At 37.1% G+C, this 15,312-nt stretch overlaps 1 protein-coding gene across 1 annotated transcript in view; it reads right to left on the reverse strand.

Annotated features, from left to right (window-relative positions):
• The window catches only part of csmd1a (CUB and Sushi multiple domains 1a), a 371,307-nt gene that overhangs the window by 166,481 nt on the left and 189,514 nt on the right, over positions 1 to 15,312 (reverse strand). Inside the window, exons 4-5 of the mRNA XM_088414132.1 lie at positions 9,248 to 9,442; positions 8,079 to 8,286 (exon numbers count right to left, since the gene is read on the reverse strand). Of these exons, the coding sequence (XP_088270258.1) occupies positions 8,079 to 8,286; positions 9,248 to 9,442 (403 nt within the window). The remainder of the gene's footprint in view (positions 1 to 8,078; positions 8,287 to 9,247; positions 9,443 to 15,312) is intronic.

A 15,312-nucleotide genomic window follows, 5' to 3' on the forward strand; every position in this document is an offset into this window, starting at 1 on the left:
CACTGTGGTTGGATATTTGAACTTTGAAAGGCATTACTGATATTTTCCGTCTCCCTTGGTGTTTTGGTCTGATGTTGAATGTTTCTGCCCGTCTTTCTGTGGGAGTATCAGGTCTCACAGCAATCAAGTTGGTTGAAGCAAAGACGTGGACACTTATAGGAAGGATGCGTGACTTTCTGCTGTTTGTCATAATCAAAGATGGACAATCTGCAAGAATATTGAGTTGGTATTTCTTCTTTCTCCAGATGATGTGGTATTGTTGAATAATTAAGCCACAATCTGTGTGTGTAATGAGCATGTCCATATCTGGCCCCAAAATGGGCTTGAATTTTAATTGGCGTTGACTAATACAATTAAATGTCGTGATATTAGTTGGAATGCAGTTATCACGTATTTGTCACTTTAGTCTTTTTTATGCATTTATCATCATATCTTATGTCAAATGACCGTCCTGCAACCAGTGGTGACTGTTTTGATCCTTGATGTATCAGTTGCCATGTGGTTAATATAGCCCTTTACTTTGTTTCATTATGTCACATAGGCTGACAGTATTGAGGCTATACAATCACAATTAAGGTATTCTATTATATTATCTCTGTCTAGTTTGTGATAGCTCTTGATTGTTTTGTATAAATCCTTTCTACATTTCTGATTCTATTGTTTTTGCTTCTGTGTTCTGTTTGATTTCTTGGTCAAAACTCATCTTATCATGTGACATTAAAGGAACAATAAAAAAGTGTTTAGAGGTAAGAAAAAAAACAACTTTTAAATATGGAGCTGCCTGACTGGAATATATTATGGGTAGTACTTCCAACATGTTATCAGCATTGACCCTGTTAACAAATTAATATAATAATTGGCAACCAGAGTTTTAAATGAGGTTAAAGTCCCGAGTAGACAGAAACGGAATGGGTTCATTTGATGTGCGCATTTAGGGATTCCATCAGCCTTATAAAATTAGCATAACAAACTGATGCTTATTAAAATGGTGGACTATCTCAGAGATATTACTGTATCTTATGGCAAATTATTGAATTTTTAGTGCTGGTAACTTTGGTGAAATAAGTGTGAGAAATGTAGTGGAGAGCTGGGAACAAAATATGATTAATTGCTCTCTGTTTCACTCCTTGATGTACCGTAATAGCCTTTAGCCCAATAAGAACCCATCCAGTTGAATAAAGTGGCATGGCAGTGCAGAGGCTTGGGGTGTTGAGTTAGAGGAGAAAAGGAAGATGCTTGGAAAAGGAAATAAAAAGGGACAAAGTAATAGCCAGGGGGAGAGAAAAAAAGAGAAAATATACATTCAATATATTGTAATAATAATAGATTCCTTCCATCTTGCATCATAAGAAAAAGAATTACAGATTTTAGCCAAGATCGTGAGAATGCTGTTGTAATCATCATAAGACCACTAGGATTATGCAATATTGTAAATGCGTATATTTCCCAACGTAAGAAAATAAATGGATTTTAAGTCACTGTGGTGTCTGAAAAAAATATAAAAAGAAAAATCAACCAACAAAGCTCAAAACAATGGATAAAAACTCAAAGAAGTTCATAGGCGGTATTTCATCGAAATACATTTAAAAACAATAATACCTCGTTTTTCACGGTTCATGGGTACCAAAAACCAGCCATGAAAAGCAAAAAAAATTCATGCATGTGTATATGGGTCCCTGATTTTTTTTTTTACACGTGTGAAAATTATATATAGTTTACATATTCAAGACACATATTACTGCATTACACATATTTACGTAGATCTTAAATTGTTAAACTTATTAAGTAACTGTACTGTTATCCCTTCCCGTTTGCATCCTTTGATTGTAGTTTCATGGAAAGCCAGAGTTAGCCTCGTATAAATGGCACCCGGAAGTCAAATCAGAGTGAAGCCTGTAGCTGACATGATGAGGAAAAGAGTAGATGCAACTCCCACGCAGGAGTAGAATACAACTCCTGCCCTCATTGGTCGATGATTGCTCCGGGAGCCAATCACATGTTTTGTAGGAATGCCCGTCAGATGAGCTAATTGACAGATTAGCTATGTGGCCTCCCACATGAAACTCACAAGCGCTGTTCGTGGGACGCAAAGGGAGAGCAGTGCAGTAACTGAGCATTGTAAATTTCTTACCTAAGGTTCTTATGTAATAAAATGGAATTTCATGTGTAAACCCTGCTTTTAATCATGTTTAGTCTGCTACAGGTTTCACTCTAATTCAACTTCCGGGCACTGCTAATACAAGGCCAGTTACAACACACTGTGATCCCGACAACAGCCAAGAGATGGAAATGGTCAGGATAAAAGTACAGTTACAATATAAGGTTTAATAATTTAAGATTTAAGGAACTATGTGTACTGCAGTAGTGCAACGTCAGAGGAGTGCTTGTTAACTCGTCTTTCAGGCATGCAGGGAACAATCAGCGTGTCTACTCGCAATATAGTTAGGACTATAGGTGAGGCATAAAGTAGCAAGGGATCACTGTATATGAAATTGACAAACAGAAACAACCTTGTATAATGTAGGTATAACTTAACAAACTATAATCATAATAATGTCAAAAATATTCCAATGCTATGCTGTGACTGTGACGACAATACTTGAGTCCTTGAGTGAGTGGGGCATGGTTGTTGCAATTACGGAGCGATCAAGCGATAGAGACGTTGCCAGCGCTGCACAAAATGGCGTGGCCAACGGCCTCACTATTCCCCTCCCAAATTTCCTCCTTTTAAATGAACAGATTGAATATATTCCTGTTCCGGTATGACAGCCATTTCAACATTACCATGTATTTCAATAAACACTAACATGAAGAACACAACATTAAGAACACCCACTGTGTGTGACGACACTGTGTCCTCAATCCGCACTCTGGACAGTTTGGACCATTTAGCGTTCACACACAGGAAACATACAGGTACCATTTATTTGGAAATTTAAAAAAATAATAAAATGAAATAATAATAATTAGGAATTGAACATTCAGCCCTGCAATGTGATTGTATCTTAAGTGTGTGTGTTGAACCATGTTCCTTAGGTTGTGCAATTCTCTCTGAAGAGATGCTTATTCTTGTGTTGTTTATTGGGTGGACATATGACGCCATAAAATCATCTCTGTGCGATAATCAAAAATAAGAAATGGTATTCAAATTCATGTGGTTTACATACATTTCAAAAGTGTGGTTTCAATCACAATAAGCCAATAATTTCTGCAATGAAAAAAAACTGAAGGTTTCCCTGGGTAGTGGAGGGGAAATGCTGTTATATTTAACAACTTTTGAGCAAAAATGTATCTGAAGGCCAGGTTCGGTCATCAGAAAAAAAAAAAAAAATCAAAGAATGTCGTGATATTACCATAATTTCATTCTGACAAGCACGAAGCAAACAATTCAATTTGACCAGTTGGTCAAAAAAAACAAAAAAAAGGCCCCAGTCCAATTATGCATGTGTGTACGCGCCTGCCTGCATGTGTGTGTGCACCCGTGGATGAGGGTGCATGTGTGACAGCCCGTCAACGTGACATTGAACCTGCCAGCTAGTCGACAGAAACATGGAACAGGAAATTGCTTTTGGGACAACCAATCAGAAAAAAGCTTCCGGTAAACAGGAACAAACCGTCACAGTGGTCCTGTCATGTGTCAGTCATCCTCACAATGACCTGCCCACATCCTTCAGTGAAGCAGTCAGTCATGCCTTAATCCCATGTCTGGAGAAAAGTACTTAGTGTTACTTGGGAACATGAGCAGAAGCTTACTGAAGACTTTTATGCAAGTGAATTGTGTTTTAAATGCAGATGAAATCCATAACATTACTTGTTTTATGTTCTGGTTCTAGAAGGCTATGATCAACGGTTATTAGGTTAATCCAATAACTGCTAAACAAAATTGAGTAGGATTCATTTGGCATCCCTGAAGGTACGTCATAAGTGTATAATTCAATACTGGACTAAGGTAACACTGGCCTTCACCAAGGGCGTCTATCTATTTCAATTGTAAAATGCTAAAGAAAACATAACAGAAGCCCACAATTTTGTGGTGTGCCGTGAATGTATTTAATGGTACTTAAAGGGGCAATACCATGTTACAATGCTAACTAATTCTCATGAACAGCCCCTAAGTGTAAATTTCCTTCCCTAGCCCACCTCTGAGAATTCCTGCTCTTTACTGTAGTCTCGGTACCAGCCCCACCTGATATGAGAAAACACCGCTTCCTCACTTTGACCGCTTTGTGGCATCACTAACCGAGCATCCTTGAAACAGAAAATTAGTGAATAAGGCCAATGTTGTAAAGGGGGCGTGGCAGCCACAATATGAGGGGCAGACTTCAAAGGAACATACCCTTATATAGCTATAAAAAAAAAACTATTTCTTAGGAAGTTTAAATGCCAATGTGCAAAAGGAAAGATTTCATCAGATATATTCATTATATATGCATATTTTTATTAGAAAAAAAGTCTGAGATAGATCAATCCTAAACTTTATACAACATTTATGTGATCAACGATCTGTACAACTCAATTGAAACTAACCTATCAGGTGAAGTAAGAACTAACTAAATAAATAAAATCCTCTAATTGAGCACAGGTTAAAATTATCTAATCACATTTAAACTAATATTAAATTAGATATAACACACATATCACCTTTTTACGATTGACCGTATGAAGATCAAATGTTCCAGTAGGCCTTTATGATGTTTTTGTGGTTGCTTCTCTAAACTGCGACCATTGTCCGTCAGGCTTCTACAGCATCAGACAGATTTCATTGTTCGACATTATCGGTCAGCAAAAGGGTACAAAGAATTTTCAAAACATGGCCAATGGAACTGCAAGTGAGGACAGTCATCATCAAGTGAAGGAAATATGGCACAACAGTGAGCTTACAAAGAAATGGACATCCCTTCAAAGTGATGAAAAGATGAGGTCAGGGAGGCTGGCAACAGGTTGACAACAACATTGAAGAAGCTGCAAGAATTTCTTTCAGGTACAGGGTGTTTAGTAAGGGTGAAAATAATCGACCATCTTCTCTATATTGTATGTCTGGGATAAGAGGTTAAGTGGCAAGATGAAAGCTCTATACTCCCCCAAGCGCATGTGGGAAAATGTGTTACTTTTTGGCCATACTTCAAAAAGGTCCCTTTCGTAAATAAGCACATGACCAGTACCTATCATCCAAAACAACATGCCGAAAGTGATGTGTATGTTTGGTCACGTTATTCTTTGTTGGTGCTTCAGTCGTTTATTCTCACTCGGGTTGCTCTCTGACATGCTGGTGCCAAACCCAGCTGTCTTCGGGCAGTAGATGGGGGACACCATGAACTGGTTGACGGCCAATTGTAGGGCACACAGAGACAAAACAACCATTCCTGCACCTAATAACACCAAAGGACAATTTAGAGTGTTCAGTACACCTGCCATGCATGTTTTTTGGAACGTGGGAGGAGACCGGAGTGCTCTGAGAAGAGCATGGGGAGAACATGCAAACGCCACGCAGCAAGTGGTGAGGTGGAATTGACCTCAGGCCTCTAAACTATGACACAGACGTGCTAAGCACTCTTCCATCAAGAAGAATGATGGGGGAAGCAGATGATGTAAACCCTGCTGGTTATTTGCACATTTATAGAAATTAAGTATACATCATTGAGAATCAAATCACTATGAATCAAAGATTGCTTTGAATCAAATTGTTGATCCAAAAATCTGGACCAAATAAAATTGCATCACTTTCAAAGATTCTCCTCCTTAATTGTTACTTTTAGACTTAGCGGTGTCTCATTTAAGAAGCTAAATTGTGTTATTTTGCTGCAACCTAAACAGCAACCCACTAATGTACTAGACTAGGGGACGCAAAGTTAAAAGCTAAAAGGGTTTGTATTTTAAGATGACATTTATCATGTATGCCTTCAATTGCACCCCTCCGATTCCTGTACTGCAGAGGACTTTCGGTGGTCTTTGAATGTAAGCTTTCACAGATAAGGCAGACGAGTATGCGCGTGCATACTCACGTGCGCTATCTGTCAGCGCCAGGGGACAACGAGCAACAGCTCAAGCTGTCAGCGGGCCACTTACGACCTGACACCGACATGCAGACATACATATAAACGGTATCATGAGAACGCCACGCGTGATGTGTAACCGCTCAACTGGCGACAAGACTAAACACTCAATTATTCGCCCATTCTTTTGTTTCCGTTGAGCACCATCCTCTTGAGCCTCCTTCATGCTGCTCATTTATCTGTCCACCAATCAATTCTAATCTCGCTGCGCACAATCAAAATTTCTTCAGCAGCACATCACATTGTTCTTTATCAACAGACTGAAGACGGTGAAAGATAAATAAAGATACAAGTCCAATATAGTCACAGTTACAGATCATGGAATCACCCTCTCTACCCTTTGCGAGCAAACACCTGGTCTCGCTGATATTTGTATTTACCGAACGAGACCAAATGCCATGTCGCCTTGCGCAGCTGTGAGGACGCCACTGAAATATGAAAATAAGCCTTGGATGAATGATTGTATTCCAGAGGATTACAGAGTTGACACCAGAAATGTTGTAGAAGTATTATGTGTATTGTAAGATTTCTTAACTGATTTAATCAATGCTCGCATGAAAGCAATTTACTTTTATCAGTTGAACACGGAGTCATTTATCTTAATGGAAGAAGGAGAGGAAAACGTGGTGACACAAAAGGCTAATGAGGTCCCTCGGGAATGACAGCCTTTCATCATTTCTTCAATCAATTGATGGTTTACGAACAAATTGTACAATTGTTCCCAGTTATTTTTCAAACACACAGGATTCATGGTCAGCTTTGTTGTTTATATGATGAACACTATGCTGTTTTTCAACGACACTGCATGCCCAACTAGGAGGCAGCCTGTAGCTCTGCGCAAACGCATTTTGCCTTTAGTCAAGATGAAGGCATGAATTCCAACAATGTACTCAATTAGGGAAACAAATGTAACAGAGCTCTTGGAACGTCTTCCAGTTTAGTATATTGGAGTGAAAAAGCAAAACTGTCATTTCCCTGCAGGCTTTGAAGAAATAAGCAACTTGAAACGCTGTGTGTGTGTGTGTGTGTGTATATATATATATATATATATATATATATATATATATATATATATATATATATATATATAAAAGCCATGAATCTCTTGGTATGCTTTTAAATTAAAAACATGAATTGTAGGTACATATATTGGACACTCCAAATTGCCCTTAGGTGTGATTGCAAGTATGAGAATGGTTGAACAGTACAGGGTGTCCCCTGTCTACTGCCCAAAGTCAGCTGGGATAGGCACCAGCAAGCCTATGACCCTTGTGGGTATAATCAGCTGCAGAACATGGATGAATGAATAATTGAGTAAACATTGTTGTTTGGTCTTCTGTGTTTATATACTATATGTTTTTCACCAAGCAAATTTCTTTTTCTTTCTTCTGCTTTATTATTATTTATGCTTGTGGCTCAGTAAAGTTATTGTAAAAGTAAAATCTACAGTATGTTAATTAAAGGTCAGAGCTTGAAGAGTCCTTTTATGTTTTATTTTATAAGACTTTTTTGTGCTCAGTATGCATTTTTAAACATTCTACTGCATTTGAGTGACAGTGAAAAAAATATATTTTTTTAGCATTTGCACAAGCTAATTTTCTTAGCCAAGTAAACGAAACGTACCTCACAATGACGTGTCAAATGTCAGATTCCCTCATTCTTTCAGTTTTAACAAGACAAAATCATTTCTTAAAAGTCATTTCCTGTGTTGAATTGAAAATCACAAAACTGTGATATGAACCGAACCATAGAATTTGTGAACTGTTTCATCCCCTGAAACAGAACGCAGCAAACTTTATGCTTGTAGTGTTGTTAAAAAAAAAAAAATCAGACAAACGATAATTTTTAGAATGCTTGACATAATTAAAAAAATAATTAAAATTTAAGCACTGTGTGATGGATACCTTAAGCATTATAATAAGAATTTATGTATAATACTAGACCAGGTTGTGGCTGTATTTATATAAGCTAAAAGTAAAAGTAATGTGTGGTCGTTTGTGTGCATGAAAAAAAAAAAATCCTCACCAAATGCTGGGTGCTTCCGTCCCGCTGATTTCCAGGAAGTCGTACTTGTCTTCCAATAAGAAGTCATTGAAGACAAGAGCGATGGTGTCCCCGGGTTCGGCGAGGATTGACCACGTGCAGTCCAAATTGTTGTCATACTCAGCAGGGTAGCCGGGACTGGTTATTGAACCCGCGGTGCCTCGTAACGTGCCGCCGCATGCCCCCTCCGCTGGAGAGAGAAAAAATGACATTGTATGAATGAACGAGATGATGTGATGGATCGTTTGGATGCCTGCATACTGTTTTCAGAAGCTTATTTTCACTCTGGGAGATTTTGACACATTACATTTTCATATCGTTTATCCTTATTAGTTGGGCTAAACAATTAACCAAAGTCAAAATGACATTGTAATGCAAGAAAAAAAACGCAAAGTGTAAAATTTAGGAGGAAAATAAAAGTGTGAACAGTCAAAGAAAAGCATAATACTGTCTTACATACATATATACATATATATATATATATATATATATATATATATATATATATATATATATATATATATATATATATATATATATATATATATATATATATATATATATATATATATATATATATATATATATATATATATATATATATATATATATATATATATATATATATATATTTACTTTTATTTTTTTTACTAATACTTGATGTATTAAGCACATTTGCACTTGACAGGAGTTTGTGTAAAGGGATATAAAAATATAAAGCACCAGATCGCTCATAATGGTTCCATTAAGTGTTATGCTGGGTTCCCCCTGAGATTAGAAAGCTCTCTCTGTCAGAAACATATACACATTTCTTCTTGTTGCAGACTAATTGACCATTAGAGAGAGTTTGTGTCAGGATACGAGGCAAGGCCATTTATGGAATACATTGCTACGAACAGTAATTTACACAAGACTTTACTATGACTTTAGGTAATCAATACATAGGAGCTTCTCATTCATCTCCCTGTGACCTCATGAGCTGGTCTCTCCATTCTCATGACCCAGGCAATTAGTTTCATATCCTTTCAGGGTTATTCCTGGAGATATCTTTTCCTCATGAATTACCGGCAGGTAGACATCTCCTTTGGGAAAAGTCGTAAGTGCTGATTCCAGTCAAGGAAGAGAAATAAAGAACGTCAAAGTGCACTTACCTCTACAAAATGGTGAAGGAAAATCCCACTGTGCTCCGCTGCCTGGCGATACGATACATGTGAGGATATTATGTCCCTCCAGGACAAAACCAGACTCGCAGCTGTAACGGATTTTGTCCCCAATGTTGTACCGCGCTCCATGGATGACTCCATTTGGAATGAGTCCGGGGGTTCCACATGTATGGCTGGGCAGGACTGAAATGCAAAACAGAAAGAATAGCTTACTGGTATTATTCTATCAAGGTCTTCGATCATTTCATTTCAATTTAAAAGGACAGCCACTAAACACACATTTGTGTAAAATTCACCCAGATTGAAGTAAAAAAATAAGGGCGCGACCGTCTTATGCAAAAGGTCTCCTTGTAAACAGAGAAATGCGGTATTTTATTTTCACAGAGTTAAAAATAACAATTTGCCACAGTCAGATTGTCAAAGATACTTCAAATCAAATGATTTAATCACAAAATGCAAACCAAACCCTTTTTGCTTGTGTGCATGAGTATTATAATTATTTATCCTTAATGAGCATGTGTTGTCGCCAGTTGCCGGATGACACAGTGGCAGCAGCTACAGGGAGTTTGTGGTCTAACTGGGCCAAAAATCAATCTGCGGCTGGAGCCAACATGCCTCGGCTCCACAAAGAGGGCAGCAACACAGTCGCTGAAGTACCAACCTGGAAAAAATCCACAGATTCTAACCCTGGTGTACACATTGCATTATGTGTGCTTGTACAACTGGAGCGTGTTAACTTGTTGAGTGACTACCGTGTATCCAAATGTCCAGTTGTGTGAGTGAGTGTGTGTATAAAATGAAGTCTGTCTATATTTAAGGGATACTCAGTTTAATCGGTTTGTGTAGGCCGTTCCAATTAAACACTGGCATGGTAATTAGACAAAGCTTCACCATGAGACCCTGAGAACTAGGACAGGAAGAGAAGGAGGGGCGAATGGTGAGGAAGATAAGTTGACAAGCGGGAGGAAGAGGAGTGCAACAGGAGGCACCAGAGATGAAGAGATGAAAAGGAGGCGATAAGAAAAGAGACAGCTTATCAGACTTAGCGCAAATGGAAAACTATACAGTAAAATGAATTAACGTTCTAACCAAACAGAAGTATCGGGTACAGTATAGACTTATATGTGTCCAAAAGTCCATTTCTGTTGTTATTGCCCTATTAAACAAGAATTTACCATAAAATATTGTTCATGAAACTTGAGCGGTGATGTGCGAGACAAGGAAGAAGCCACTTGACTTTTATGCTCGTTATTGCATCGTTAGAAGTCTTGACAATCATATTGCAGCCCCACTAGTCTAAACACGGCATTATGATTAATATTTTGCCTAAGAAATATGAAACAAGCAGCTCAAGCCACCCATCTCAGGAGAGAGCCTTTTTGGCACTTGCTGTCGACCTGAAAATGACAGCTGGTCAGATTTTAGGTAACGACCAATTTCGAATCACCTGTTTTCTGAGTTTGGGCTTTTGCAAACTGATTAATTCAGAGTTTTATTTTCTAAATACATTATAAACAGTGTTTTCTCTACATTCATTCACTTTGGGCAGAGAATGAACAGTGTTTAACAGCTAACACGACAAGTATCGAGTCATAAAATTAGACAACAGCTACATTAGGAATTTATCACAGGACATGACATTAGCCATGACAAAGAGCTAAGTTCAAAAGAAATATCAGCAATATTACTTGTAATTTTTTGCACCACAGTGTAGAGCTTTTTGAGATTTACACAATAAATTAGTGCAAAAGTGCAATGTTTTGCACCCCTTTTTAATTTATTTAGTTATTTACTTTACCCAAAAATGCTTTGCGCTGGTTAAGGAAGACTTGGCTGAAAATATATTTCACAGAGAGTACATCATGGAAAATAGGTTAGGAAACACTGACATAAGACTTCTAGTATGGTTCCTCTTGAGTGAGGTGAGTGGGCACAAAATCGGCAGGGTTGTTGACAAAACCCTTATGTGTGATATTCAGTTTTATTTAGGGATTTTCAATCACAAATTTAATAGTGAACAAAGACAGCATTGCATGTGCTACATTGAATAGAGGCTAACAGACATGATTAATTATATGAAGTTAAGCAATTGAGTAGCATTATGTAAACTCAACTGACTGACCATTGCCTGTGCAAACATAGTGCCTGTTTTGTCCCACCAAACTCAAAGCCCTGACGGCACCGAGTGAGGCTGGGACGAGACAATAAAAGGACTCATGTGTCTCGGCCAAGTGATTAGTCACACGTCGGTGACCATACAGCCTTGCTTTTGCCAGACCGCTGTGTTTCATGCAGTGCAGCGCACAAACGTAGTCCCTCATTTTGGCTAATGTCTGTAGGAGTCATCTGAAAGAATCAGGGGATATTTTAGAAGGATGAGGCGGACATTAACATGCACCTGAATTCTTGACAGAATACTCATTATAATAGCTATGCGAACATATAGTTGCCATTTAGATTATTGTAATGTTGTTTTGTTTGTTTGTTTTTCCCTTACTGCTGTTGTGACACATTTAGTGACATAAGTCACTATGAAAAAACTTAGCTTAAAAAACAGTAATCATACTGAGTGTATGGATATTTGTCTAAAGAAAGGAATTGAATTTTTTCTGCGCGTGTAAAAAGGCAAGCAATTAGCATGTGATTTAATTCCATTGCAGACATTCATATTATGAAGAATGACAAACAAGCTTACGTTTGTATGTATAATCCTAACGTGTGTGAGTATGTGTGCATGCGTGAGGGCTTGTGCATTTCTGTTGTTGTCTTGTAAGAATAACCAATGAAGCATCTTTCCTGGTTGTCCCCTGTGGGCCGTCCATAGCCTGCGGCCACGTTATTTGTGATGCTGTGGCAGCTCAGAACGAGCAAGAGGTAAATTATAAAGGTGAGGAAAAAACTTTAAGACATAAAAAGTCAATTAGGGAAGAAGGGAGTAAGACGACAGACTTTCAATAATGAAAATTATGCTGCTGTCGTTTTCCAGAGCACACCTGTACCATTGTCAGTAATATTGGGTTCAAACATTTGTGTGATGCTTGCATTCCAATATATTAATTTGTTGCTTTGACCTCTAATCAAACAAAACATTCCTTCACATTATCTCCAAGTGAATAAAATTAGAAAAGTGTAACAAATATATCAATAAAATAACGTTCTGCTTTACCTTTACAGTTTTGTCTCTCTGGGTATAAATATATGGAGAAGCTTATTGCTAAAAATAGCTACGCAAAAAGTTTTTTTAATATGCTTTTATGGAAGCACTGAGGCAGTTGCCGGCAGTTAAAAGCCAACCTGCGACCTGGATGCCTTCTTAAGTTACAGCGCTACACAGGCTACATCAAAAGCCAAGGCCATTCTGCATGAGTAAATCAGTCAAATTGAGGGTGCAGAGTAGCAATTATGGCTTTTTCTTGGTTTTTTGGTGCAATCACTAGAGGGGAAGGTGAACGCAAGGAGCTAGATCAGATCAGGTATGTTATGTACTTTATTTTTGAGACTATGAGCCACACCTTTTTTTCATGATTTGACCCCTGCGGCTTATAGTCCACCGCGGCTTATCTGCAGGATTTTTTTTTTCATTTTTAATTTTTTTTTTGCTAGTCATCAGCAGACAATGCACCAATAAAGCAAATGTGTGTATCTGTTCAACGTCTCAACTTTGAAATAGAACTGAAAAGCTGTAAATCAATGAGTAAATCTAAAAAAACTTTAAGAATATAGTATTAAAAATTTATTTTATTATCTATTATTTATATTATTTATTTATATTTATTTATATTTATTATTATAATTTATTATAGTATTAAAAATTATATATATATATATATATATATATATATATATATATATATATATATATATATATATATATATATATATATATATATATATATATATGAAACAGGTAGATAGAGGACACTATCAAATTGTTGATTTTTAGTTTGAACTGCTTTTTAACTCTGCAGTATTCTGTAGGTGTTATGTTGAAAAAAGTCCAACCATCGATCCATTTTCAATAAATATCTGGGTCCTAATAATTATTTGTTATACGGTTCTTGCTCACACTGTAAGACAGCAACATGAAAACTCTACCAATAGTGTAAAATGAAAGTAGATCAACTGTGGAACCAGCTTTGCCTAAATCAAAATTAGAGCAGATGTTGTATTTAATGACCCCCCGCAACCCCCACCCTTTGCTGGCAAAAATCACAAAGTTCATGCTTAGTTTCCCATGGCTGTAAAGTTAACACCAAGAAGAACCTGAACAAATGTCAGAGTATGAGCAGGTTTTCCCAGACTGGGATTCGACAAAATGTAAAGTGATGAACACATATGCCGTAGTGGAGCCTCACTGCAAATACTTGCTGGGGTTAGCGCAAAATACCACTCAAAGAAAATTCATTAAAATGTATTTTTTTTTCTTTTGCGTTCAATTGATTGACCAGTGAAGTTTATAGTACCAAATATATAACAATATCCATATCAATCTATTTTAAATTCTGACTGCATTGTCTACTGTGATGTTTAGAAACACTGCAATGTTTTAAAGTTGTGATCTATATTGGTCAAACATCGGCTTGGACAATTGCTTTGTAAAGTTCTGATGAAATCGAAGAGCCCTGCAAACCTACAAATAAAATACGTACTGCTTAAGGTCACAGGTGAGTTAGAGCCTATCTCAGCTAATTTTGGGGGCAAGGCGAGTTACATTCTGAACAGGGAACCTACCAGTTACAAGGCTTTATGGACAAATAGCCCGTGACGTGTGTATTGAAACTGAAATATGGATACATTCCACACCACATTGCTCTGCTCAAAAATCCGATCTAAAGACCTTATTCAATTTATACATATTTGCTATAGATATATTTTTACTGTATTTTTATAACTCTTTTTTAGCACAGCCATTGCTTCACATCTTTTCAATTGTATTTCATAGTCTGAGAAGATAAAACCACGTTTTCTGCAAGGTTCAATTCATGAGAAAAAAGTTGGGGCTTATTGTCCGAAAAATACTGTGATTTGACTTTTTCAGTAGGGTTTATAGAAAATAACCTATGCATTTACAAAGCTTATTCATTCACATTTCTGTCAAAAAAAAAAGTACCGAACATTTAAATGCTAAACGAAAGCCTTTGTTTCGAACCTGAGTTCATTCAGAGCTTTCGCCTATTGACACTGCATAGGTGTGCAGAGATGTTGGAAAGATGCCAAAGCCCTAGAGCTAAATGGACTGCTCAGCATCGATAGTGCTCCTAAGGAGTAAACGTATTAACATTATCATGGGGACTTTCCGCTGGAACACCATTACCTTGAGAAAACCAACATGAAAGCCGTCTAAACAGAATTTACTTCACTTTATTTAGATATCAAGATATTTGGAGTGAAACGAAGCACACATTTTTTTTAGAATTTCAAAATTTTCATGCATTGTTTTTATTTTCTCTTTTTACTGAAGACCTTATCCTACTGAGGATCAAACAATTGTTGACAAAGTAGCAGCTCTTTTGATCTGTGTGGCGAACGTTTGATCATTAGGTAAAAAAAAAAAAAAAAAAAAAAGGCCTACAGTAGTGCTGTTAGAAATCCCGTTCCATTTTATTTTTTTTTTAACATTGTCAAAAACAATACAGGTATGACTGGCATTTTTTGACTCAGATCACTCAAATTTACAGTTTCATTCTATTTTACAAGCTGGCAATTAGTGTGTATTTGAATGAATATAAAAGCAAAATATAAAAATAAAAATGTTCAGCTACCCGCCATAAAAACATATTTGACGAGGATTTCATTATTTATTATTTTTACTGCTATTTACAGGAGAATTCACATCCATGGCACTGAAAGAGTTAACAGTGAGTCAAGAAATTGTCCCAAGAAACCACATATTGTGGTGAATACAGACTTTGGCTAACCCTAGAGCTGTGTTTGAAAGCTAATAAAACCATTGGCACGAATTACTAGGCATCGATGCACACGGCACACTGTTCTTCCTCAGACATCTGACTGCACTCACATAAACCTACAAATGCATGAAAATAGTTAACTTA

Source organism: Hippichthys cyanospilos, chromosome 4, assembly GCF_059441005.1.
Source record: "Hippichthys cyanospilos isolate Australia breed blue-spotted pipefish chromosome 4, RoL_Hcya_1.0, whole genome shotgun sequence".
NCBI classification, from domain to species: Eukaryota; Metazoa; Chordata; class Actinopteri; order Syngnathiformes; family Syngnathidae; genus Hippichthys; species Hippichthys cyanospilos.